The 27,845-nt window shown below is 46.3% G+C and overlaps 1 protein-coding gene across 1 annotated transcript in view; it reads left to right on the plus strand.

The window, feature by feature from the left end:
* The window catches only part of GMDS (GDP-mannose 4,6-dehydratase), a 529,674-nt gene extending 518,963 nt beyond the window's left edge, over positions 1–10,711 (plus strand). The window contains exon 9 of the mRNA XM_012651370.1: positions 10,465–10,711. Within this exon, the coding sequence (XP_012506824.1) occupies positions 10,465–10,711 (247 nt within the window). The remainder of the gene's footprint in view (positions 1–10,464) is intronic.
* The last annotated feature ends 17,134 nt before the right edge of the window (positions 10,712–27,845 follow it).

The following is a 27,845-nucleotide window of genomic DNA, read 5'->3' on the forward strand; positions in this document are numbered from 1 at the left end:
TACAGGCGTGAGCCACCGCGCCCGGCCAGGCCCTTTATTTTTTCAAGAAGATATTTCATGTTTCAAAAATATTGTCCATATGCTTTTGTGGACTGAAAAACGTATTGCTGGATTGATTGTGTTTGTGGTTGAGATTTTTTACATATTTCAATGTAAAATTTATATTGCTTCTAAATAACCCAAATTTTTTATTAAAATGTATAGTTTAACAGAAGTTAATATCTGATACTCTATAGTAATCACTTTTTTAAATGAAGAAACTCTCAAACATAATTTAACAAATGTATATTGTATATGTAACTATCATAGTTTATATTTAAGCTATTCTAATGAGAAAAATAAGATGCTGGAAACGTAACATCTTATTCTTTAAAAATATGTGCACTTTTGTTTGTGTTTTCCTTAGTAATCAAACATGGTATTTTATTATTAGGAGTATTCTATTAAGCTCCAAAAGTTGTGAAGGATGATATAGATGAATGATTTTTTAAGTGTGTGGCATATTATTGTGCTAATAAAACAAGGATTTAAAGATAATGAAAGTATTTATACTAAGAAAGGAAGAAAAGCGAAGGGACATTTTTAGTAGTCGGAGTGGCCTCAGGGGCCAGGCTCCATCAGGGGCCTCTCCCCTCCTGGGCGCCACTGCTCCTGGAATGTCACCTCCGTCCTTCAGCTGCCCCTCATGGCGGAGGGCGTCCTTGACCGCATTTCTGGGGACACAGCGTGGCACAGTCAGAGAGGGTAGAGCCTCTGAGAGCAAGCCCTTTAGAGAGCCCTGAGGAAGGACTGTGACTGGCCCCGTGGGAGTCCTGTCGTCATCTCTAGACCAGTCACTGCAGCCAGAGTGTGTGGCGGTTTCCCAGGCCCTGGGCCTACTGTCAGGCAGAGAGAACTTTGGGGCAGGAGGCGCACCTGGAAGGCCACAGTTTGAGTGGGCGGCGGCGGGGGAGGAACAGGGTCCTCACCACCCCAGGGTGCTGCTGCAGGATGGATGCGAGGCAGGCGGCGGCGCTCCGGCGGCCTGCAGTGTTCAGCGTGCGCCTGGGAGCGTGCCGGGAGCCTGCACCTACTCACTTTAATGCCACGGCTGGGGCGCTGTTGCGCTCAGGAGGAAACTGAGGCGCAGTGCGGTTCAGTGTCTTCCCCAGGTCACTAAGCCAGAGAGTAGCAGACCCAGGATCTGAAACGAGTGTTTTCTGACCCGAGGGGCCCCTCTTTCCTTTATGTTGCACTTTTCATCCTTCTCATTCATATCCTTTCAAAAAACTGTGCGACGTGATATTTGCAGTAAAAACAGACCCAGGCCTGCATGCCTCGGGGAAAGGGAAGCCACAGCAAAATGCAAAGAGAACAAAAGCAGCTAAATCTTGGCTTTGGAGCTTTAAAAAACCCAAGTTCTGATGAAATAAAGCAAGATTTGAAGGATTTTTCCAATGATAATTTTCACTATAATGGTCTTAAGCTCTGTCATTAGAAATAAATTCCCCCCTAAACCACAGCACCTCTCAGCTCCCTGAGCGCCGGCCACCCCTTTGGGCCTGCAGGTTTGCGGCTGTGAGCAGTTGAGATAGAAGCGGCATGGTCTCGTTCCCAGTGTGTCCACAGTGGGTGTTCTGTAAACACTCAACTGAGCACAAGTGGCTACCCCAAAGCCAGCTGGCCCAGAAAGTCCTCCCAAGAGTGCCCACTGTCACCCTGATTTCCCTCGGTTTCATGGTTAGCATGGCGGTGGCACCTAGAGAGAAGCCACCATGGTTCCTCCCTAGAGAACTGTCAGAGCTGTCCTAAGAAGGGATGACGAGGACCCAAATTCAGGGCGTGGAGAAAGGAGGCACTGATTCAAGAGAGACTTAGAATCAACAGGATTTGGTGAACAATGGACGTGTTAGTAGAAGGTGAAGGAGCACCCAGGTTTCTAGCTTCACTAGTGGCGCCGTTAAGATAGAAAGCTCCCCGTCCTCTCATGGTTTTTACCTGCTTTATCAGACAGACCAGTCAGTATCTGAAACAGTCTCACTTTTGCTGTTTTACGATCTGTTGTCTCTTCCCATTTCTGCTACTGTTTTTAAAAATACCGTTGTAATGTTCACCGAAAAGGCTTGCCAAATGTGTTGCCATCTATATATTTAGAATCTACACAAATATTCCCTCTTGAAGTCTTTGACATAATTTGAGGAATATTTGCTTTGAATTTATCAGAAAATAGCACGTTAATTTTAGTTTGGGTTAGTAGAAGATATTCAAAGGGAATAGTTCAGTACCACATACAATCCTGATAAAATTTAAGGTAGTGTTTGTCAATTAAATTCTCATGCAGTCATTTGCAGTGTTTTCTTCACGAGCATTGCCGCTTGGTTGTTTCAAGGAGGCTGCATTGTTGAGGCCGTTTTGTTTTTCACTTTCCCGTCAGTTTATTGCTAAATACAAAATGTGCAAAGGAAACATTTTTCCACTACAGTTAGAATGACAGTAGGATGAGCCGAACAGGCAAATACTTGTCTTGACTAATTTTCTGTCATTAATCTAGTTAAATTTTAAGAAGAGAGTTGTAAGAATAGCCTGCAACCATGTGAGAACCCACATCTGCCGCCTGCAGGGAGGGGGCATATTTCAGACAATGGAATTATCAGTATATATAGTTTGTGGTATTGTATTTACATTTTCAGTAAAAACAACAAGGGCAAACTTATTCTACTTTTAAAAAGCAGCTCATTTCTAAAATCCTACTGGCTTAGATAACAAGCCATTTTGTGCTCATGCACAATCCTCCGCTCATTTGATGTTGTTTCCTGGTGGGTGGGACTTCTGGACCCCGGCCCCGGAGCCTGAGCCTTTGGCGGCTGATCCTGAAAGCGCGTATGGAAGGACAGCCGCTGGATGCGGTTCCAGGGTAGGACGGGAGTCACGCGGCCGTGGCCAGCACAGCTGCCGGAAGGCATCCTTGAGCGTCTGTGGAGCCCGGACTTTGCTCCAAGGGAAAACGGGTCCTTCCAGTCAGCCGCTGTGGACAAACAGAACTTTCCCATGACGTGCAGAACTTCCAAGGGGTCTGTGCAGGGGGGAAGCCAGGAGAGGGACAATCGCTGTGCCTTTGCACTTTCCCGGTAGGAAATTTCAGCCGCTTCTGCGCCCGCTGATTGCTTTAACTCACCTCAGTCTCTTGCTGAATCCTCCTCTGATGTCCCCGCTGTGTGAGCAGGTTGCGTGGAACTGTGCGACCGCGTGATGGGGATAGAACACACCTGCGCTCGTCCGCGCTCGGAGTCTGCCTCCGGAGCTGGAAAGATCTATCATGGCGAGAAAGCCTGCACAGTAAAGCCTGCTCCTGAGTGTAGGGACTATGAGAACTTTCTGGAGAGACTCTACGTAGACTCATACCGTGAAGAGCATTCACATTCTAGTGAGTCATGATAAAGAGGTTGGACTTTTCACGTAAGCTTCAAGTCACCATTTAAAGGGGGTCTCTTTCTGCCCCTGCGCCTCTGGCTTTCTCTCTCTCCCTCCCTCCCCTCTCTCCTGTCCCCCTGGAAATCTAAGCCCTACCGTCATTTATATCTATGAAATTCTAAGATACCTGACTGTTCAGCCCTTAAGAACGAAACGACTAGGCTGTGCTCTGCGGAAGCAGCAGGCCCGGGGATTACCAGCCCGCCCGGGACCCGGCGCGAGCCCTGCGTGGTGCCGGCCCTGGCGTCTGAGGCAGCCCTCACCCATCTCGCTGCGTAGCGGGGCCACTTTAGTTCTTAGCTAAGGACCTAGCAGAGCCTCGAAATAACTGCTGGCTTCATATCACATAATTAAACAGCCTGACACCTCGTAGCTGACACCTAGCAGATGCTCGATAAGTGTGCCCTCTGCCCTCCTCCTTGTATCTCAAAGCTAAACTCATTGAAGAGAATCAAAAGACATTTCCTTGCCCTTGAGAAGTATAGAGTCTAATTGGGTGATAATTAATAAGAACACATCATTTACAAGCATCTGCACATAAACGGTGCTATCGTGCAAATTGATCGCATCAGTACCGAAGCAGAAGAGCCAAGACCGAGACTCAAGCGGCCTCTGCAGAAAGGTGGATGGAGGCTGGCCCTTGCCTGGAGCGGGAGACACGGGGATAGTTAGGAAGAAGGAACGCGGTCCAGGCGGGAGGGCTGGAGGGGAGTTCGGGAATCGGGTGGGCACCGGGCAAGCTGATGAGCTGGAGTGGACCAGCCTGACCACACTGGGCGCATCCGGAGACGCCTGCGTTCGCTGTGCTCCCCCTGCCACTGCCCACTTCCTTCGGGTCTTGCTCCAGCATCCTGCCTCCGCCAGCACCTCCCTCAACTGCGTCTGTGCCACGTGCCCACCCCGGGCTCTGACAGCACCCTGACCGTCTGCATCGTCCCCCCACAAGACTGGGGGGGCCACAGACTTTAAGCTGCTTAGGGACAGAGACCGTGTCTAGCTTCCTCGTGCCTGTGTCCTTAGCACCTGGCTTGGCTCACTGGCTGGCACGTGGTGGGTGCTCGGTGAAGACTGGGAGTGGAAGGAAGGGAGGTGGGGACGCGGCTGGACGGGCAGCGCAGCTGCAGAAGGCCCCGTGCTGTGGCGGCCCCTCCGCAGGGGCTCGAGCGCAGCCCACAGCGCTGCCTCCGACTGCGACTGCGGCCCTGGAGCGAGGCCCCGCACATTTCGCTCTCCTGTGAAGCAGGAGAAGCTCCACCCACGTCCTCTGGGGGTGACAGCATGCCCAGCTGAGTCGAAATAAATACAGACAGAGGAGGCAGCGGTAGCACGTCTAGCGATCCGTGTAGGTCTAGCTCGGGAAGACCGAGGCCCATCTACATGCAGGCTGTGCGTCCGAAAATTCTTTCGCTGCCGTTTCCACAGCTCGGAGGCACCTCTAGTCTTTTCTTTGTTTTTCGTTTTGATCCCTTGCGCCACCCTCAGTCGGCACCACCACACAAGGCTTTTCCGTTCTGTTCATCTTGCCATTCTGACTTCCTAGAGATGAGAAAGCATAAGAAAAGACCATTTGCAAGCAGAGCCTCTGTGATGGTGTCTCGGTGATAGTGACACAGAGGAGAAAGCAGGGGAACCACTGACTCATGGACGGTTCTTACCGAAACTTCTGCTGGGAGGGGCTTCCCCGGAACAATGGCAGCGCCCTTTTGAGAGGATACCACGCCCCTGGGCTCATGCCCAGTGTGAAACAGGGGTGCTGTCTGGGCCCCGGCGACGCAGCCCAGGAGCCTTGTCTGGCAGCGTTGGCTGCAGCACCCTTCCCGTGGGGCCTGTGAGTTGGTGTGGCCCCCACACTTCTTTCCCATCATAAACTGCAGGTTGTGCTTCCTGCCTGACTCCTGGCGTCCAGATTCTGCAATTAACATTTATAAGGGCCCCGTGATATGGAAAGCACGGTTAATGCAGATGTCAATCTCAAGAAGTGCCTTCTACATGAACGGCTGTATAATGGACTTAAATTTTACATTTTTGTTGTTGTTGTAGTTGATTATTCATTAATCACAACATAACAGCTGGTCTTGTTGCTGCCAGAACTGCCTTATTTAAGAACAGTTATCATCACTAATATAAATAAAATGGCAGAATTCTGAGCATGGGTAGAGGCAAACCAGTCTCCATCTCAATAGCAGTACAGGGGGCCGTACACAGCGGATGCTCATAGATCCAGGCTGCACCCTTTAGACTAGTGCTGTCTTGTAAACATTGGAGCAGGGTTTAGGATTAAACAGTGGTCTCTGGGCATAAAAATTGCACCCTCCTCATCAATCCTGGTTCACCAGCAGGTTGCCCCTGACACCCTCGGGGCAGAGCCTCCTCCTGACCTGTGGTTCCAGCCCTCTGGCCTCTCAACAGCGCTATGGCTCAGCCTCCGTAGCTTCCTCCCTCCTTTACAGATGCCCCCGAGCACTGCCCAGCTCTCTCCTCCCCTGCTCTGCTAAAAGGCATCCAGAGCCACCTCCCCGTGTTGCCTGCCTTCCCCGCTCAGCTCCCAACACACCATCCAAGCAGCTTTCTCTGCTTTTCGTTTTCAATTTCTAAGATCTCTTGTTCCACATTGTCTTTTTTTATATAGCATCCTGTTCTTGTTTCTTTGATATCTTTCCTGATCGCTCTGTCTGGGGATATTAAAGGTGGCGTATGTGGCAACTTTCAGTTTGTTTTGGTTTTTAATTCTCCTCCCCCTGCTTGTTCTGTTTCCTTCAAGTTGCTTTTTTTCGATTTGTTTTGATTTCTATCTTTCATGTATGCAGTTTTCCTCATATATCTGTCTAATAATACTTGGTTTTCTGCTTATGTTTAAAGGTGGGAGCCTAAAAAGCTAATTAGGAGCTTTGAGAGCATAGTTAGAGCTTGTTGACTATGTCACTATAGGATGACCGGAGAGGGCCATTGAGGTGAAGAATCTCTGACGCCCAGAGGAGACGCCCCAGTGTCCTTGCTGGAAGGAGGTAGGCCTGCCAGCCCACCGGGGGCTGGGGTGGGTGGTCGTCTCAGCATTCAGCATGCATGCATTCCCTTAATTCCCCCATCTTCAGCATGGTGACCCATCTCCACTGGACCTGCAGCCTTCAGTCCAGCAACCTTCTACCCCAGGAAGGGTGAGACAGTTGCCAAATGAGAAGTCAGGGAGGGGTTTGGGCACCAGGCTGCTTCCCAAGGAGACTTGCAATCAGCCCTCACTTCCTGAACATTTGGGGGCTTCTGTAAATGTAAATTGGGACCAATCTCGGCTCTCCCACTGTTGGCTTAGGAGACTTTTCTAGGGCTTCTGCTAAGTCCTTTAACACTCATCCATCTGCTTTCCAGCTTCCAGAATTTGGCTTCTCTCATCTCCTTCCTGTTCTGTTAGCCCTTGTGAGTTTATTCCTTTTTTGAAAGGGGTCTGTGGAGAGAGCAGAAGTGTGCAAACCACCATCTTCATCCAGAAGCCGATGCTTCTTCCAGGACCGCTTTATGCCGCTACTAAATTTTACCTACTGCAGCCTCCTACCTCCACATCCATGCCCTAATAAATAGGCTTTCTTAAGAACAATTCTCGAGAGGTTTTGTGTTATTGCCCCCTCCCATTTAGGTCCAGTAGTTCCCCAAACTTAAGTACGCGATTGAATTTGCTTTGGTTGTTCCTTTAAAGGGATTCCTAGTGGAGTAGATTTTAATAGCACCTTATCTTGCCTTATTGTGCTTGATTCTGTCATCCTTCAGTGCTTTCTATTGCTGTTTAGTGCTTATTAGGAGCCAACAATTTATTTTAAAAATGGAATTATACAGTATCCCTGCTCAGTGAGCTGTTGATCTAAATTAGGAGTAGTAATTCCTGTTAATTAGCCGAATCCTCTCCTCTCTGTCAAGCCACAGTAATTTCATTAACATTGCAGCTCTGCCTTGAGTCATAGCACTACTTGTTAGGACAAGTTAGCTGTTACCTTTTATTTGTTAATACAAGTGTTTCATGTATTGTTGTAACTGAGTGTTTTTGGCCCTTGGCAGAAACCTTTGCTTACTGCCCTCATGCAGACCTGGTGTAAATTAGAAAGTGGTTTTTGCCAACTCAGTTCTGCTTTGAGCCATTTCCTGGTTACATTTGATTACTCAGTGTAGCTGTATTAACTGCAGAGGGCAATACCATGCCCTCAGAGACTGTTTTGACTGTGGACAAGCATTTGCAAGATGGAAGTCCAGCAGGCAGCGTTCATACAGCAGCAAAAAAGGCTTGCTGGGAGTTCATGCCCGTAAGTGCCAAACTGGCATGAAACCCAAGTCTGACTTGCAGGTTGTACTTAAGTAAGCCCCTGAGAGGAGAAGTGTCCTTCCTTCAGCCTCTTCCCATTTCAACTAGTGTTACAAATCCCAAGTGTTAGTCTGTGACTGGCAAAAGAATCAAAGAAAACCAGTAGAAGACACAGTCAAGCAGTCCAACCTTGCATCCTGTTGGTAGAGACAGGAATGAAATACTTTCCTGCAGCTGAGGGTCAGGGAACACCCTTAACCTGATGGGCCAAAGTCGGGGTGGGCACCTGTGGCCTGCAGGCCAGATCCCAGCTGAGGCCTGTTTTTTTACTGTCCTAGAGGTAAAGATGGGTTTTACAGTTTAAAAGTTAAGAAAAAAGAAGATGACAACAATGATGAAGAAGGAAGGATGTATATAACAGAGACTGCATGTGAGCTGTCAAGCGTGAAATATTTACTGCCTGGCTCTTCGCAGAAAGTCTGCAGACCCCACTAGAGTCCAAAGACCCCACTGGCACGGCCTCATTCCTTTCCCACGAGCTCCCTCCCACAAAGGGAAATCTCTCCAAGTCTTTACCAAGGCATTATCAATTTAAACGTGTGTGTTTGAGTGTGATTTTTTAAAAACTGGATTATAAATAGATTTGAATCACCAGGTCCCAAGTCTGTGGCATCTGAGGAGATTTACCAATACGAAGGACAGTAGAATATATTTGTGCACATCAGTCAGCATGGCCCGTCGTGGACTAAATACCTACTACAAATGGAGAAACCAGTCAGCCAGTTATAAATAGTGCTCCCGTTCGCCCTTTGGCTTAGGTGGAGATACCGTCGTGAAGTTATCTGCTGAGCTTGTTTCTCTTTGTGAAGTATGAAATGTGAACAAAAATAAAGTTAAAACATGCTCAAGAAATACAAATATCCTTTCACTCACTGAAAGCCTAACCAAAGAAAAGTTCTACTTAAACAATTAACTTTAGAATTATTAGATTTGTAATTTTTTTTAAATCATGACTTAACCAATTATCCTCCTTTGCTGTGGATGTTAGCCGTATTAGCCAACATTTGGTCTTTGTTCATTATGGTCTCTGTCCATAATGGTGTACAAGGATCATCATTACTTTAGGTTATCTCATTGTAAAATGTTTTCGATCTCTATGCTCTAAAAATTCACATATCATTTTCAGGTGAATTTTCCAGAAATTTAGCTCTGATACGACCAGTCACTTTGCTTTGAAATTCTCAGACCTACATGATCTGTCGAACTGATCTAATCAACACTAAGAAAGAAGTTGAACCAAATAATTAAATTAACAAACACTCCTTTTTAAGTTAATTAATTAATATAAAAGCCTGGGAAAATGACCAGTTGTACAGTTTTATATTGTTTGAGATATGCTGCTATAATCTCTGTGTCATGGGACATTTCTCATATTTGCCTTGAGTCAGTCCACTGACAAATTCAGCACACTAATAAACTAATTATTCCTCCAGCAGGGAAATAGTTGCCTTTGCTACAAAGAAGTGATTTGACAGAACATTCAGATGATTAATCAGAAATAAACTTGTGAGGCAAGTTTATGTCTCTCAACCTGTTCCAAAATATAACTGTGATCAACATTTAATGTTCATCTTCAGTGGCACTTGTGACTTACATAGTTAAGAAACCAGTTTAGTATTCTGTTCTTCCCTTTGTCCCCCATGGTGACTGTGATCCAGGGAGCACACAGAATTGTCCTGTGTTCGTAGGATTTGTCTCCAGCTGATAAAGCAAAGTCCTTCTAAGGGTAGCATTGAAGTCAAACATAAGTCATACTTTTTAATTTCTTTCTTTGCCTAAAGATTTCATTTGTAAAAATAAATACTTCCAGTTATATGGTATAGGCTATCGTTTGGATATTAGATTGTAGAGATCCAGAGGCCAACATTAAGCCAGTGGCTTGATTTGTAAACAATGAGAACATGGAATGGAGAGGTGGAGTCTAGCGAGCAGCCGGTCTCAAGGCGCAGGAGCGCGTCCTGCACCGTGGCAACGTGCGGAGTCGCTCCTGGTACCCTCGCTGACGGCACCTGCGGATGTTCAGGCGGGAAACGCAAGTTTCCTTAACATATTAGCTAAGTCACAGGGGTTATGCTAGAGAGATGCTGATACGCCTCCCTTGGCAGGATATGAACAATTAGTTGTGTACTTTTTGGAGGTTTCATCATCTGAGATGTATTAATTAGGCCCACCCTGACTGGGGAGAACAAGGGAACGTGTATGCAATCTAGGGATGAATTGAGTGGTTAATTAGGGCAGGAAACTTATTCCCAAATGGAATGCATTGAATTAACACTAAATACCCCTAAAACTACAAAAGGAAGAAAAAGGGGAAGGACAAAAGACATTGATTAATTTACAATAATTGTCTCTATCAAGAATAGTCTAAAGAAATGCAAAATCGGTGAAATCTCTGAAAGTTGCCCAATTCCTTTTACTGGCTAATCTGTTCATTTCTAATGTCTCACTTCTGAATTCATCATGATTTTCTTAAAAAGACAGGGGAAAGAACCCTCCCCTCCCAAAACAGGTCTAGAGAGGCTGTGGAAGTCTCACCTGTCAGCCGCGCTGCCCTAGTTAAGGAGCGAGCTCGCTTCTGCGGGAGCAGGCGGAGCCGCCCTGGGGTGCTGCAGCCTGGCCAAACGCTCCCAGGCAATTAGGAGCTGATTAGCTGTTTATCCTCTTTACAGGTGGGAAGGAAAGAATGAAAATGAAGTGGGCAGATGTAAAGAGACCGGCAAAATTCACGTGACTGTGGATCTCAAATACTACCGACCGACCGAAGTGGTAAGGACGCCCTGGCGGCCCGCGCGGCCGCAGCTGGCCGGCTGGCTGGGAAATGCTATCAGGGGTGCCCGCTGCAGCCTGCGAAGTTCTCTGTTTGGCTCTCTGGCATCCTTCAGCTGGCATTTCCCAAACCAGAACACAGTGAATTAGATTTGAGATACTATTCTCACCACAAAATTCATTGCTCTGTAAAGGAAAACAATGGTAAAACACACCCAAGGAAATTGGTGATTTCAGAAATGGAGATTCGTATCATAGGCGGATCTCATCACATTAGTCTCTTGTTCTGATGCCTGGTCCCTAATACCCACAGGATGTCTGACTTATAACGCCTTGCAGACCCGCGGGATCCCTGGGATCTGGAAGGCCCGCCACCTGGCCAGCTCTGCCTGTGCCCACACGTCCCCCATTCATGACTGCACGCTCACACACACACCCGAGCCAGAAAGGGTCTCTCCTGATTTTTTAAGACTCAGCTCAGGAACCACCGTGTCCAAGAACCCTTCCTTGGCCAATATGCCACTGCCACTGAAATGTCTCGTCCTTGCTTATATCCATATTGTATGCTCTACATAATTCTATTATAATACCTATTACAATTTGTTATAATCGCCATGTGTCTTTCTACCATTACCAAACTATGAGCTGTTTGAGAATAGGGGCCTTTTAAAAATATCTTAGACTATAACACAGTAGATGCTTAATAATATTGACCGATTAGTAGATAGATGGATGAATTTCTAAGTACAGAAGTTCCTGTGTTCAAAAATGACCTATAGATTGTTAGAATATAACCGCCTCCTTGGTGTTATTACTTTAATGTGGTCCACCCTCACTATGGTGACAAAACTCAACAAATTAAATATACCTAAAAATAATAGAAAGCATTATCTTTAAGGAGAAATGTTCAAACATGGTGGTTACCTAATGAAGTGCACAGTAACTGTGAAAACAGAATCCTTTTGAACCTGTTTTCCCCGTGTCCCGAACCAAATTCTTATCTGTGGTACAATCTTTCAGAGATTAGGAAACCCCCAGCGAAGAGAGATTGAAAGTGAATAGGTCATCATTAACCACCCTTGAAAATGTCTTGTTTCAAACAGAAGAAAATAATGTGTTTTGTGCACTCTTACACACAGGAGGAAATAAAAAGGAAAGGAAGTAACCAGTGCTGGGGAGACGTAGGGCTGCGGGGCTGCGCATTGTCCCCGCGCAGGGCGTGGCCGGGGCTCCGACACAGCCAGCAATTGTTCCCGGCGCTTAGGGGGAGTGGGTGTGCCCAGGAGAGGATGTGCGCTGGCCCTGGGGGAGGAAGATGCCAGCGGCTGCTGCTGACACAGCAGGGGCTGCCTCAGGAGCCCCCGGCCGTGCCACCATTTGTTTCCGTGGCTGAAACGAGGTGCCACAGGGGTGTCATTTTTCTGGAACATTGCACAGATCACTTCTATGGGCAATGCACTTCTGTGCTCCCAAGCAAAAAGGGTCCTCTCAGAGTGGAAAATGTACTAAGCCTACAGAAACCTTAGTTCTTCCGACAACTAAAATGTGGCTCTTTCCCTCTCCAACACCAAAATAGTTTCAAAAGCTAGGAAGTCATTAAGAATGGCTTGTCTGTCATTCTTACTTAGGCAAGGTGTGGGATTGATAAGGACACAGAACAAAAGAATTCGCTGAACAGGAAAAGGACCCTCGGACTAACAAGACTGTGCTTGAATCCTTATCGACCCCTTTCCTGCCGCCGACGCTGCGTCCCTCCCGTTTCTTTTGTTCGTTCAGATGCTGTCATCGTACCTGTGCCGCGGCTCGTGGACACCAGCATTGCTTGAATGTGAGAGCCGTGTCTGATTTCATATGCTTGCTTTGTTTTTCCGCCGATCACGCTCTCCCCTGGGACTCCCTTTACTGTCTGATTTTGGACTTGAACTGGATTTCATCTTTCTGAGCCTCTAGGCTGCATTAATTTTGTTCACTCCACTTCGGCTTAATATTCCACTGGGCAGGCTTTCCTTGTATAGTGAGACTAAACTTTTAACCTCATTCCTCAGAGCAACAAGTTTTCCCAAAACTTGGATCAACTCGACAGTCTTCTGTCGAGTTGCCTGAGGGGTGAGAATATTCTTCCAGCTGCAAGGTGACCGGAACTGGAGACTACATTGTAAACGAGCTTTATGGGGTGCGGGGTCCTAGCAGCCGGTAGCATCTAGAGAGCCGTTTTGTGCGAGTCCCGAAAGGCACAGAGCTTCTCCAAGGTTTGCCGGCCCTCGGCGCGGGGTGGGTGTGGCATTCTCCCGCACCTAAACTGCATCCTTCCCTTCTCGGCGTCAGTCCAGCCTGCCAGAGGCTTCTTCTCAGTCCATAGAATTCCGTGGGATTTCTAGGATTTCAGAAAAGCGCATTCTCCTGAGCAGCTTTGGCCATCCGTCCCACAAGATCTGCAGCACATAGGGACACTTGAAGCCAAAAACTCTAAATCTTAGAGTCAAATGGTTCCAGAATGACTAACAGGAAAAAAAAATACCAAAAAGAAAATTTGGAAAATAAAAGTAAAAGTAAAAATAAAGTCAGGTTTCAGAACATCGATATCTAAAGCAAGGCTAAAGGAAAATAGAGCTTTATATTGTGTTTCGAATAACACTCAGGCTGGTCTTAGAAAGGCCGTTGGCTCAGCAAAGGCAGGTCTTCGCCTGAAAGAGGCCACCAGTGATTCCACAGGGAACGTAGTTCCACATGCACCTAGAATTTGTTTTCCTCGATATGGCCACCACAAAACCTTAAATAGTGCTTCTGGATCAACATGAAAAGTCTTGAAAATTTTTCTTCAGGACTAAGGACTCCAGCATCCAATTAGAGCTGAATCGAGCTACATTTTTTGGCACTCTACCTGTGGAGTTTTGCTACTGCAGAGAGTTTAATCCTGGAAATTAGACTTTAAATTTCCCTTTGCTCCTGAATTCCATTCCGTGTTTAGTGATGACGGTATCAGTACTTGAATTGTGTGCCCGTGAAGACTCCCGCCTTGCGCATGGCTTTCTGTACGTGCATACATGATGCGCAGATGTATTGCCCTGTGCGTTCATTCCAGGAGAAGGAGGAAGTGGTATTATGCTTAAACATGGGGGCATGGGCCGGACTGCCTGAGTTCAAAACCTATCAGTTACTAGCTGTGTGACCTTAGGCAAGTTACTTAACTTCTCAGTGCCTTTGTTGCGTCATCTTTAAAAATGGGCTTAATAATTCACTAAATATTTATCAAACACTGCTAAACCCTGAGAATACAATGATGAACAAGACAGACAGTCTCCACCCTCGTGGAGATTGGAAATGTAGAGGTGATACGAGCTGCTGGAATGCAGCACCTTTGGAGAAGTAGAATGGCGCCGTCAGTGAATTGTGCACAGTAACCAGTCAAACTGAAAACAAGGGATGATCCGGGCCTCTAGTGAACATTAATATGTAATGTGATTTTTTTTATGTTTGTTTTATGTTGGTTTTTATTCTCTCTAATCCTCTTTCTGAAGGTTCAATAGCTATTCAATGTACAGAAATATCGCGTAAATATGAGAAATTGATATTGACCTATTACTTAATGTAAAATAAGCACAAAGATGTATTTTTGAGAATTTTTAACTTGGAAAATTCACGAAGGAAGGATTAATTAATTATTCATCGTAACGTGCCAAATGTTTAACCGCATCAAATGGTCAATCCACTAAAAAAGAACAAAAAAAAAAACACTAAGATTTTTTTTTCAGTGAAACAAACAAAAAGCCCACTTTTTTTAATGCAGAGCATTTTAGGAAATGGTATGGGGACACATTCACTGATCAAAATCAAGTATTTTTCATGAAAAATAGCTTAAACTCTACTAGCTAATATTTACTAAGTTTTTTTTCTTGCTATACTCTTTGTCTTTAACATTCATTTTTCTTCTCATTTTATTTCCAATGTCCTCAGTTGTGATTGGCTTTTGCTTTATTTACTTAGATATATTTATTCCTAATTTTTATGGATATTAGAAAGAAATCGTGGTTAAAATCTAGAGCAAGACAACAATAACTTCAAAGAAGCCCAACAAGCTAGTTAAAACACCTTCCTCCAGTAAAAACATGTGGCCTGTTTCTAATCAAATTACCATATGCTTGTCGAGTTGTCCTCCTCACCCCCTGCAAACTTTTCCTAATATTTTTCTGTAAATGATGTTAAGTTAAATGGCCTATAATTGCTTGCTCTATCTCATAGCCCTGTTTAGCATAATGATATGTAACACTTTCCAGACCTCAGGAATCTGATCTGTCGTTAGAGGACTCGTATAAATACCAGTTAGAGCTTCCCTCAGCCCTGTCTCTGTGTATTTGGGGTGAAAAGCCCTCAATGTGTTCACCGGGCTGGTCTTTTGTCCTCAGACTGTCCCCCTTTTCTCTCAGAGCTGTTCTCACTGCCTTCTCGTACTTCCCCTCCCGAAGCAGGAAACTGGATCCCCCGCTCCGGCCTGCATCTGTGCCTGCTCTGGTAGAAGCCAGCCGTCCCTCCCGTCCTGATCCTTCTGACCTCTAAGGCTCTAATCCTCCCTCCACCCGGCTCCCTTTTGTTCCTTCCTCTGACTGATGGGAGCTGGTGGGAGCTGAGGTCAGAGGATACAGGGAGAGCAGACTGAGGGTGAGTGCCTTTCTTCCTGCACTCCTGGACCTACAGAAAGAGGCTGGGCTCCTCTTTCTCTGAGCTTCCTTCCAACTGCAGCGCCCTCGCATGCTCTGCTCTCAGAGCCATCGGACCACAGTGGCGTGGAGCACGGTCACTAATGCCTGATCGCGAGGCTTCCTCTTTTGTAATTATTCTCTGAACTTCTTACTACTTGTATTTTATAAATAGTTTATATCTCTAAATCACTGTTTATATAATTTTAAGCCTCCCTCTTAGTCTCCTCATACTAATCTTTATATCCTTCCTTAATCACATTGGCCTTTCCTGCCCTTTTCCTTCCTCGGACTTAATCAAGACAGCTTTAAGTTTCAGTCTCTTCATTGAGTCTCAAATATTCTGCTGTATGTTTTCCATACTTCATAGGATCCCATAGAAACCCCCAGGGCCGTGTAACATTCCTCCTGAATCCTGCGATCGTTCCGTGACCGCTGTCCCCCTTGAGAGCATTTCTTATCTAATGAAACAGTAATTGTGTGCTGATCGTAATACCCCCAACTTCTTTCTGTTTTTTTCCTTGAGGGTTCTTTTCTTATGATCAGATCTGGATTTGAATGATGTCATTAAAGACTCAAAAATATTTGTAAATATACATAGCTGTGTACATTCTCTTATTTAAAAATATTTTTGTACCTATCCTTAAGACTCTCTGGTATCGTTAATATAGAGGCTTTCATTACTTGCCCCAATAGGGAATTCCTATAAAATCTATACCTCTTTTTCAAAAAGCTATCCAGGTAATAACTATCCTCATTTATAACCATAGTGTTGCTCTCTTAACATCTACAAAGTAACTTCCAAAATCCTTTTATTATCTTAGAAATTTGTTTTAGCATCAGCAGCTACTTAGGAAGAACAATTAGTAGTTGAGCTCAGCTTCTGCCTAAAGTGGTGCTGATGTAGATCATAAATCTATACCCGAAGTATAGAATTACTTATGAGAAATCCATCCAGCCCCAATGGGGTTACCTGTTCCATCTTTATTTTCATCCTTAGCCAATGAGATGGAATATTCTGGAATTTTATTTTTTTCATTATTTTCTTTGGATTTATTTTTATTTTATTTTGTTTTTTTAATTTCTTTTTCTTTGAGATATTACAGGGGTACAAATGTTTACAGGGGTACAAATATATTGCCTTTGCACCACCTGAGTCACAGCTATAAGAGTGCCCATCCCCCAGACAGTATGCACTGTACTCATTAGTAATTTTAAAAATCCCTATTTGCTGTTTGTTTTTTAACAAATCAACAATGCTCTTCCTGTTCTATAAAGCCACACTTACCTTCCAAAATAACTATCATTCAAAAATCTCTATTCATGGAGATTTCATGGACAATACTGTCTGTAGTTTCCCTTCCTTCACCTCATTCTGCCTCATGTTCACAATAGGTCAATTATTCCTTACCAAATTTGATTTTTTTTCCTAGCATATTCTTTACGTGGACACAGTTGCTCTTTAGTCACAAAATATTCTGGGTCTACCAAACTTCAGTCCAGGCCCATCTCCTCCGGGCTCTGCTTTACCTTTGTGAACTCACCCCAGGGCCACCTCTTGCCTCACTGCCCACACCGGCAGCTCATGCCAGACTGCTCTCCTCATTCACTGGGACATCTGTAAGCAAAAGTGGAGAACTCATCTGGCTACTTTTGTCATAAACCTCCAAGGTGACATGTCCGCAGCTTATGATCTTACTTCCTACCGTAGTAGCTCTGGTCTGCCTCCTAGTCATCTTTAATGCTTAATGTGCCTGGCTTGCTGGTAAATACCTGGTTCTAATCAGCTGTTGTTCAGAAATAGGAACTGCCCTTAATAGCAAAATCCAGTCTGCAGTTTGTATTACTGTCATAAATTTGCTAACTTCCTGGCTAAGTCAGATGTGCACAGCTTCGTGAAAACTTGGGACAAAAATATCTAAACTAAAAATGAGTAGGTGTGTAAGTACTAAAAGATTCTCCAATTTCTAGGATTCATCGAAGGAATCTTTAAATAGTACATTCACCATGTATACTTAATATATAATTCTGATTTACATTCAGCTTCTCAGAAATATATCAGTATATGTAAAAATAAAATATATGATTGAGGTCTTAGAGATTCAGTTTGAACAGAAGGTTTATTGAATATTTCATTACTGTAGAGGTAAGTCCCATTCTAATACCAAGAAATAGAAAGATGCATGAGGCCGGGCGCGGTGGCTCACACCTGTAATCCTAGCACTCTGGGAGGCAGAGGCAGGAGGATTGCTTGAGCTCAGGAGTTGGAGACCAGTCTGGGCAAGAGCAAGACCCTGTCTCTATTTATATAAAAAAAAAAATGCATGAATTAAGGTCTTTGTCCAATAGTAACTCTCAGCCAAGTGGCAGGGGAACCGCTCTGGAGCTGCTGGACCGTTGGGGGGTGTGTATTGAGGGGCTAACTGAACAGCAGGTGAAGGTGAGAGAAACAGTGACAGATGCCAGGACACTGCGGAGATGGAAACCACGGAATTAGGAATCAGATTGGGCAGGGGCATGTGGAAGAGAAGCCCCAGCTGAGGGTGACTCCTGGGATACAGGCTGAACCTGCAGGGTGGTGGGGAGGTGACGAGGCCACAGCCCGGATCAGAGATCCAGAGAGACGACTCACTCTGCAGGGGAGGTGTTGGGGAGTTGTGTCACGGTCACAGTGCTTGGGGATATCCATGGAGCAACATCGAGGAGGCAGTTAGAGCTGGACACCTGGTGTAGAGGAAAGAGGGCAAGGCTGGGGCTAGACACGCAAGACGTGAGAGCTGAAGCCCAGAGCCGAGCTCCCAAAAAGAGCATTCCCGCAGGGAGAGAGCGTTCGCAGGGAGCTGGTCACAAAGCCAGGCAAATTTGAATTCCAGGAGGTAAGTCTCAGAAACACATTTTGGAAAAGTAGGTTAAGAATTCACAGAATTCACAGACTAAGCACTTATATCCAAGAGCCATAGGGCCAGACTAATGTGTCTCCCACCCTGGATAATTATTCTCTGCCTTCGGGCTCCTTCGAGATTTAAAGGGCTAATACCAGAGTTTACATTAACTGGCAGATGATTACTGCGTCTCAATCCAGGCAAAACTGAGTTTCAGGGGCAAGCAGAGACCCAATTTCAAATTCATATGTCCTAGAAGTCAGGTTGCAAAGCATTTTAGAATTCTTAAAGATGAAAGGGCTTATATAAGTATAAGGTACTTTGTGCTGCATATTATCATTTTTATTACTGTCATCATAACTAATTATAATCATCATCATATACTCCTGTGAAATCATTAGTTATCAGAAGACACCTTCTGAAAGGATACTTTGGGCTCTTCAGCTCCTGAGATTTTCTTTTATTTAAATATTTGTGCTGTTTGTACCTGTACGGCTTCATGCGGATAGTTACTTGCCACTTAGTGCTGCCAGCTCTGTACCTCTCAATCCAGTGGCAGAAATGATGATCATGGTGGAAGCCTGAGATGTGTTGAACCGGTGAGCCTGCTTCTGGTTCTGCCTCAACTGTACATTCCTACGGGCCGTGACAGGCCCTGCGAGGTAGCATGTTCTGTGACTCCTCCTGGAACTGCAGTACCCCCAGCAGGCTGGAGAGCGGCCACCTGAAGCAGACGTCCGGCCACCATCTGCCTCCATGCTTACCTGCCTCCCACCCCATGCTCCTGCCTAAGAAATCTTCCCGCAGAAACCTGTCTTTGTACTTGCTCCATAGAGCCAGCGGGATGCCACTTTTAAAGTCTGAAATCTATGTGGGTTTCCTGTTGCTGCTATAACAAATTATCACAGACTTAGCAGCTTAAAACTACCCACATTCATCATCTTACAGTTCTGGAGGTCAGAGGACCAACCCGAGTTCCACTGGGCTAAAATCGAGGTGTTGGCAGAGCTGCGTTCCTTCTGGAGGCTCAAGGGTTCTTGGACTATAAAGTATTCTGTTGGCAGAGAATATCGAATTAATCACTTTGAACTGATGCTGGACCGCAGCGTTCTTTATCAATTGGGAATCACGTTGTTAATCACTTTGAGGAGAAAAATGAATGGGGACTCTGACTCGTCATCTATTTAAAGTTTCATCACGTACACGCTCAAAAAACACCACTAACGTGCGCTTGGGCAACTGGAAATGAGGACAGACCATACTCAGGGCTGAGGAAACACCAGGCAGAGGGCTGAGAACAGGCTTCCTAGTGAAGGGGAGTCTTAGAGTAGGGTTTAGGAAAGATTTGTGCTTAAAAGAGATTTGGGGGGGCCGGAGGAGAGCACAGGGAGTTGGGGGCTGTTCCCGGTGGGGCAGGAGGTGCCGTGAGAATGGACCGGCAGCATGCACAGAGACTAAGGCAAGGACTCTGTCCTGTGGAGAGGGCGGGCCCCATGAGGAACCCTGAGACAGGAGAGTGGCAGGACTGATGTCACCCCCTGCCCTGGCCAAGCCTTGCGTGGCACTGCCTCACCTCAGCCTGTCTGAGCAGCAGCTTAGCTACTCCTCCTTTATTCTCTTCTCTTCTGTTATTTTCACCTTCTGGTATTTTCCTTTCTTTATTTTTACCTCCTCTTTTCTTCCCTTCTCCTTTCTTGCTGTCGTGACTCTTAAAGCCAGCCATACATCGTCCTTAAACTCCACATCCCGAGACCACTAATCTGTTTTCTGATACCTGTCATCTGACCCCCGGTGGGTCCAATTCCGGAAGAGTGTCTCCTCACCTGTTGCATTAAGTTAGTTAAACCAGTTTTGTGATTGAGACAAATTCTTAAACAGTTCCCAGCTGTTTTAGTGATTAAAAGGCAGAGTCAGGAGTAGGGAGGATCTTACTTTCATAAGAAACATCTATTTAACAGTAAGTCTAAGGAAACCAATCTAAAGATGCTTTTCATTTTTTACTTTTTTACATATTCTTCGACTTAATAATGAAATATTTCCCTATTTTAAAGATTTTGTTGAGAATGAAATTAATTTTTGTAAAGTGTTTCTCAGTGGTATTAGAAAGAGACTGTACATTTTAAATTCAGATTGTTTGTTATTTTTTTGAAAATAAGTCAACAGAGAAAACATACCTAACATCGTCATCTACAACCAGTTGTTTGAAGAGTATGTCAAGTTTTCTCAAAGGCAGGTTACTGAGATTTGAAGTTAATAAGATGTATTTGTTTGTGAATCAGGTTTTATTTTGGAAGATTAGAAAGTGCTATATTCCCTTATTGAAATTCTAAAATCTTAAAAAAAAAAAAAGGCACAGTGATAATTTGAATGTGTCCTGAGGGCTTGCATTGTAAATTTAAAAGGGATAAATCTCAACACCTTTTATTTCCAACTCTCAGACTTTTACAAGTCTTCTAAAGCTCCTAACCCCTACTGACTTCTGGTTTTCCCACTGTAACGTAACAGTGAATATTTTCCCACTGATCTCAACGGGCATATTGAAGAAACTGATGAATCACTAGTTTCAAGACCCTGCACAAATGTCAGCCCTTTGGTGAAGCCTGCTCCTGTTCCCCCGGGCAGAGTCAGCACTTACCTCCTGTCCCATTGTATTGTGATGTGTCATTTCCACCTGGGAGCTTGGGGGCAAGAATGACATCTGATGGCCTTGGAGAGTACCTGGCCTGCAGGAGGGGATGGATGAACGGATACATGTGCACATCATCAAAGAATCGTGTTCCTGCCTTTCCAGCCAGCTCTGGCGGAACCCAAATTACTCAAACCAATGTATTAAACTATAATTAAATTCTAACTAGAAAAGAAAATAATACTAATGTTCTTCTTTTTATTTCTATTTGAGATTCTATGGCAAGATGAGTGTTAAGTTCATTTACAGCTTAAACTTGTAGGTTCAACCTTGAAAGGAATTCTTAATCCATTTCTATTCCCTCATCTCCGTACACCCCTTTTTACTAGCTCTTTCATTTTCTTCTCCTTTATTATCTCCTTGTATTCCCTCCTTTTTTTTTCATCTGTCCTGAAACTCTTATTTTCGTAGGTTCTGTTTGCTTCTCCACTTCCCTCCTTGCAACTTCTCGTCGATGTATCCCGACCATCTCACGAGCTCAACGCACGGAGGAGCTCCCTGCTGCTCTTGCCAGGAAGGGCTGGTGATGCCATGTTGCAGCACACCTGGCTCTGCCCTTTACACCCACTGGAGCCGGGTTCCTCCAGCACCCGCGCCGCGTGCTGTGTGCACACTGTATGAAAAAACTTACAGTGTCTTTGAAGTCTCAGAAGTTTGCACCAATAGCAATGCACGTGCAAAAGGCGCCCTAGGTTGCCTCTGTCTGAAGAAAGGACACCTGCCACATGGCTTTTCCAGCTCTGAGCCTTGATAGGAAATGTCCCATTGGCAGCTGCCATCTTTCCTTTGCCCACTCTGAGGCTGTATTTGTGGAGCAAAGTAGCACCTAGCATGCTCTCGGCATTGTCCCTGGCATGTGTTCCTCTGCTACTCTATCTCTAAAACGTTCTGGATAGAAAAGTGAGAAGTAAATATCACTCAGTGAATGGCTGTAATGGCTGGTGTCTTTGCTATGGAGCCAGTCTATCGGAAACCTCATGGCATGATACCGCTTCATTTCCTCACTTAGAATCTTCTGTGTGGTTTTTTTTTTTTTTTTAATTTAAGTGTGGGCAAAGAACCTGTGTTTTTAAATTTTCTGAAATAAGTGTTGGGCTTACAGAGATTTTCCCAATAAGGCTTGCAACGTTTCCCTTTTTACACATTCATTTTGGTGAAAAATTCAGTGAGATTCACTGGAAGAGGCTTTGGTTATGCTTTCAAAACACGTATCTAAAACATAATTTTCTTTAATATTGTGTTTCCCACATGAAGAGAAATGGATCTCTTGCAAAAACGTTAACTTCTAGTGAGGCTGTGGAGCATGAAGCACTCTGGTGGGCCTGTGGGTCAGATGGATGGGAGGAAGGGAAGAGAATGGGGATCAGAACAGTTGCTGCCTTTTCTCTGAGGTCCTCGCGCTTTGTGCTGCAAAATGAGACATGAGAAACGCTGTTTGCGCAAGCCTGGCCCGTCTGTGGAAGGCGGCGCGTGCGGCGGGGCGTGTGCGTGGAGCCCGTTGGTTTTAGGCCTGCTGTGCTGTTGGCGAAATGAAATACCGTCTTCGTGAGTCAGCTCCTCCCGGCGGCCCGAAGGGCGGGATGGCCGTGGTGCCAGTGCGCTGTCTCCATCAGGCGGCGAGGGGGGCAGTGGGAGGCAGCGCAGGGTGGAGACCTGAGACGCGGGCGGGCGGCAGGCTGGGGGCGCTGGGAGCGGCCGGGGCTTGTGCGGGTCGCCGCCTGCGGTGCTGAGCAGCCTCCTCCGACCTCAGAAGGGAGCTGGAGAGAGCCCACTGGAGAACGGTGGCCAAGGGAGGGTCTTAATGGTGGTTTCATCCAACATATTCACGAAAAGGCTGGTGCCTGCCCCCTGGCACTTTGGTGTATGTGGCAAAACATAACACGGAGTGAGCTGTTTGTCCGTGGGGAGAATCCACCGTGGATCCACCACATTCCTGCCCGTCCTCAGTCTCACGTCGGTGGCCGGGTGCTGTGTGGCCTCGTGCCACGCTGGGATAAACAGACAGGGCGGCGTGGCTCTCTCGCTTTCCGCAGCAAGAACAGCCTCTCCTGTCCTGCCGTCATCCCCGTGCTCGCGTGCGTGTGTCCAGCTTCCTGGCTCACATCTCAACTAGACGATGCCTATATGGCTTTGCTGCCAACCTCTATCAAAATCCAAACCGAGGAACCCATCGCTCACTAGGTTCTCCTTTCCTTTCCTGCCTTTTGCATGATCTTGCTATTTTTTTTTTTTTTAAGAATTCAACCTCTTTTTTTTCTTCCGTTCTCCATCTTTATAATTTTTTCAGACAACCGAACCTCTGTCTGAACTTCTGAACTTTCCAACACCCTAGTGCTTTGTGGACAGCATCAGAGACTCCGAAGTAAAGCTGGTGCTTGTTTGAAAACGTGAGTTGATACTAAGTCATCATTTCTTCCGCATCTTCTCTCCACGCGAGTGACATTTTGTGCCCCAACGTGAGCCATAGGTAATAAGCTAGGAAAGTGGTTTTTTACAATTATTGTTGTTTATGTAAACTACTGGCAATGATATTAGTTTATTCATTGGAAGGAACCAAGGAAAAACGCTCTGGTTGAAATGATTAGGCGTTAAGAGAAGAACACAGCATCTGAAAGTTCCACGTTTAGCTATCTGCATCTTCCACTTCATACATCGCCTCAGTTTCCCTATCTCCTGAATGAGTGATGATTATGATAAACTTCACAAAGGTAGTGGGAGGTTAAATTAGTGTTTGTGAAATATGCTGAGATCTTATGATTAGAGATACCATATTATTGCAAACTGATGTGATTACTATCAAAGAAAAGAACTTCTCAAACAAGGAGTCTGGATTAATCTGACTGAATTATCCAGCATCTTCTGTATCTGCCATGAAGCCCCAAACCTCCAATCTCTTGCAGTTTTCTCTCTTGATCCTGGAGCCTGTTTCCAAGCATCAGAGAGGGTTAGAGAGTAGGTCACGGTCACGGAATCGTACACAGAGGAAAAGTGTCAGGTGTCAGTAAAGGCCCAGGTGAGGGACTGGACTAGGTTTTTCGGACATGTTCTGCCGGTGACCACAGCGCAGCTCTTGGCGGGCACGGGGTGTCTGGCACAGCACGTCAGCCCTGAGTGCTCGGGAGGGTCTTCGCTGTGCCAGGAAAACGCTCCTTCCACCCAACTCAGCCCATGTGGACAGCAGGGACTCCATCCACGCTGCACAGAACCCGACTGAAAAGATGGCTTTCCCAAGTTTCCCAAGTCACCTAAGGGTGGGGTAGGGGGGATTCAGGCAGCCGGGGTGTTAGAGACAAAGGCAGATGGATAGTGCAGAGATGAGCAAGGTCAATGAAAAACAGACCTTAGTGCGTATGAGAATTGCAGAGGTTTACCTCCGAAACCACAGGCACATGCACAGCTGGTCCAGTGCAAACAGTGGCAGAACGAGCTGCTCCACTGATTTCCCACCAATGTGTTACACTCTGCCTGTGAAAATCAGAGCCCTCGCGTCGTCACTGTGGATATGTGGGTTTCCCAAACGCATTCTTAGAGAAGCATCCAAAGGCACCCATTTCTTTCTTTTTCTCTTTCTTTCTTCCTTTCTTCTTTTCTTCTTTTCCTTCCTTTCCTTTCCTTTCTTCTTTCCTTTTTCTTCTCTTCTCTTCTCTTCTTTTCTTTTCTTTAGACAAGGTCTCACTATGTCACTCAGGCTGGTCTCAAACTCCTGGCCCCAAGGGACCTTCCACCTCAGCTTTCCTAGTAGCTGGAACTACAGGCATGAACCGCTGTACCAGGCAGAGACCCATCTCTACTCAGCAGAATCACGGGCATATTTTGTTAAGGGAGGCCACCATAGTCCATGATTCTTAAGCCTGGTGCGGGAGACTCATCGAGAAAGCTGTTAAAATACAGTGATCCAGGACTCATCCTCAAACCAGCTGAGCAGTGGTCTCTGGAAACACAAGACTCTGCAGGATCCTGAGGCGGCCAGCTTTCAGGCTGGCGGGAGTCTGTAGTTGAGGGCAGCTACGCCCTTGGTCTGTAGTCCGGGAGTGACACAGACAGTTCAGTTTGTCCCTAGTGTTTTTGGTTTCATTAACCTCTTTGAGAATTAGACGAAAGCTGATTCTACCCGGGGCAAAATGCTTAGAATACAACATTGTGAATGCAGTTGCAGGAACATCATGCCCACCCAGCCATCCATGCTCAGAAAATCAAACTGAATTCAAAGCCTGGTTCCTTTCTTCTCCTGCCCCAAGTTTAGCTTGGCTTGGAGTATCCTTTTATAAGTGCACTTATTTTCTAAATGCTTGCTTTGAGTGATTAAAACTTTCATTTGTATAATTTCTGATCATGCGTAGTCAACTCTTTCAAATCTGTTTTAAACTCACCACGAACTCACACAGGCACTTTGCAAGTACTTGACGTCTTCCGCTCCGCAATAGAACATTAAGGCCTCTCACCTCTCAAGGGTGTGCTTAGGACCTAGACATTGAACTGGGCAACGTCACTAGATCATTTACTGGTTAAAGTTAAATCGGTGATAGAAATATAAAGTCAAAATCTTGTGCTTAGCTGGCCTTGGCTTCCTCAACCCCATCCTCAGGGAGCTCCAGGTCCAAGGGGGCCATTTCCAATGAGAACGTCAAAGGTTTGTGTTGCCGTGTTAGGGCAGACGTGTGTTTTGGTTGCTTCGTGGTGAAGCCTCCTACGGCGCTGCCCCCACATGGTTCTCTGATAGGCCGAAGCTCCGTCGGATCTGACACCATGCTGTTCATACCACGCCAGGCCCAGAGCAGGTGGCCACTGAGGGTTTGATGATTGAATGAATGCTGCAGATTTACATGGAAATAAAACCCCGGAAGAGAAAATGAGCTGGCTGTTTCAGGCATCTGATCAATCAGCGTGATTGATTTGCTTTACCGAGTTGATGAAGAGATGTGCTGTGTGGTCAGCCTTCCGGGAATATACACACAGACAAGTGTGTTTCCCAGTGGCAGGGGCGATAATGCAAAGCGGGGCGTTTAGAGACGGAGTCGGCCTGACAGGCAGAGAGGAGGCAAACAGCTTCCTGCGGCAAGAGCGGTGTTGACAAGCAGTGATTGTTGGGACGCATCCAGCTGCAGCACGGGCCCGACTTCAGGGACTTAGGCCATATAAAAACAATTTTTTAAGATCTGAAGTCATTTACATTAAGTATACTTGTATGGTTTTGGGTTTTATGTTATCGGTTTATGTACATATGTAATTTTTATTGACCATTTCCGGAAATAATTCTGCAGTTAAGCCAAAAGCTGCTGCGTGAGGTGCTGAGTCTTCGTTCTCCGGCTGCCTGCCCCAGTCGAGCGAGGCAGGTTTGGCTCAGCCGAAGGATCGTGTTCGTCGAGAGAAGAGACCCTTTCTTTCTCCCCAAACTTCAAGTTCTGGTTTCGCGATGTAACTCTCAGTCCCAGCTCTCAATCCAGTTACAGCATTAATTCTCAGTAAATTCCTTTTTTCCTTTATTCTCTGATGTGAGCGGCTCTCTGGCTAGCTGCACACGGGTAGCCAGGAGCTGAGCTCTTGCCTTAGGAAACAGAGGAGCCGGGGCCTCGGCCCACGTCACTCGTCCGCCTCTCTTTGCTTCTGTGATGATCAGCTCGAGCGTCGAGGGCTCTGCCCGGTCCCGGGGGGCAGCAGCGAGTGTCCTTGCCAAGCTGTCGGTCTCTGCCGCCACTTCATGGGCGTGAGGCGTCTGCCGCCAGTCGTCCCTGCGATTTCCCAGCGCAGAGCCTCGTTGTCATTCCCGCCAGCTGCTCACGGAGCATGATCTTCACTGTCGTCATTTCAGATGTGGAAACGGGGCCACCAGGAGACCAAGCGACTGGCCCGAGGCGGCCCTGCCTGGCAGTGGCCCGGCTGGTTTCCAGGCTGTGCTTTCCCGCTGAGCTCCCTCTCTTTCTGCCGGGATCATGTGCACTAGGTCACCTGAAAACTTTGCCCTGCTACCCGCTGGCCTTCAGGGACACCTGCTCTTGGCCTCCTCTGGCTAGGCCTCAGCTGCAACACAGAAAGGGCAGCTGGCGCTCTGATTTCCGATTCCGTGAACACCTTCCCCTGCCTTTGTCGCAGTGGGTGTGTTTGCACCTACTTAATGGCCTGAACTATAAACCAGCAGTCAGAGACCGCCTCTCGTTTCAGGGGACATACACCTGTCATGCCTACCTGCGGAGTGGAGGCAGTGTGAAAGGTTCTCAGGCGACATGGGACATTGCCGCCCTTCTCCCCCCGCGGGGCAGACACCAAGCAAGGCGCCTCTGAAGAATTCTCCGGGAGCAGGAAGGGTCAGGGCCCAGCTAAAGGGTGTCACCACACAGCCTGACAGTGGCTCTTTGTCCTTTCATAAAGTGTGTGATTGGCTCACATTTACTTACCACGCAAAGGCGCCTCTGGTTTACATTTAAAAGAAAAAGCAGAGCTGTGAGATGCAGCGGGAGAGGTGCCCCCACTGGCCTTCTGCCGCCTCAGGGAGCGGCGCTCGCGGGAGTGTCGCCGAGGCCCGAAGGCCCCATGGCACTCCTGGCCTTTCACGTGCCCTTGGATTTCTCAGACGAGGCTGCGTGATTTTAATTTAAGAGGAATATTTTACTGATGAGTTTATGATAGGCATAGTTTGAGGAAAACCCAAAACTACTTTTCCCAAGATCTAAACCATTCTATCTACCGGCTGTTTGATGTATTGAGGCTTTCTCCCTGATTCTTTCTTTGGACCTAAACTGTATTGTTAAGATCATACTTTAACGCACAGTGACCTATCTATCCATGAGCAGTTCGGATTTGGACCACCTATGGGCGTGTTCGCCCTCGTTGCTGTTGCTGTATCAACAACCCCCGCAGAGGGGACCCCCGCTGCAAGCCCGCTTCCCACCCACCCCTCCGTCCCCCGCGTCTGCCTCTAGCTTCTCCGAACACGCTGCACTGCTTGCTGGGAATGCTGCCTCGCAAACGAGTGACGTTTCAAGTGTCGAAAAAGTGACAGCCTTCTAGCTACACATACCTTCGAG

Source organism: Propithecus coquereli, unplaced genomic scaffold (assembly GCF_000956105.1).
Source record: "Propithecus coquereli isolate 6110/MARCELLA unplaced genomic scaffold, Pcoq_1.0 Scaffold354, whole genome shotgun sequence".
NCBI lineage: Eukaryota > Metazoa > Chordata > Mammalia > Primates > Indriidae > Propithecus > Propithecus coquereli.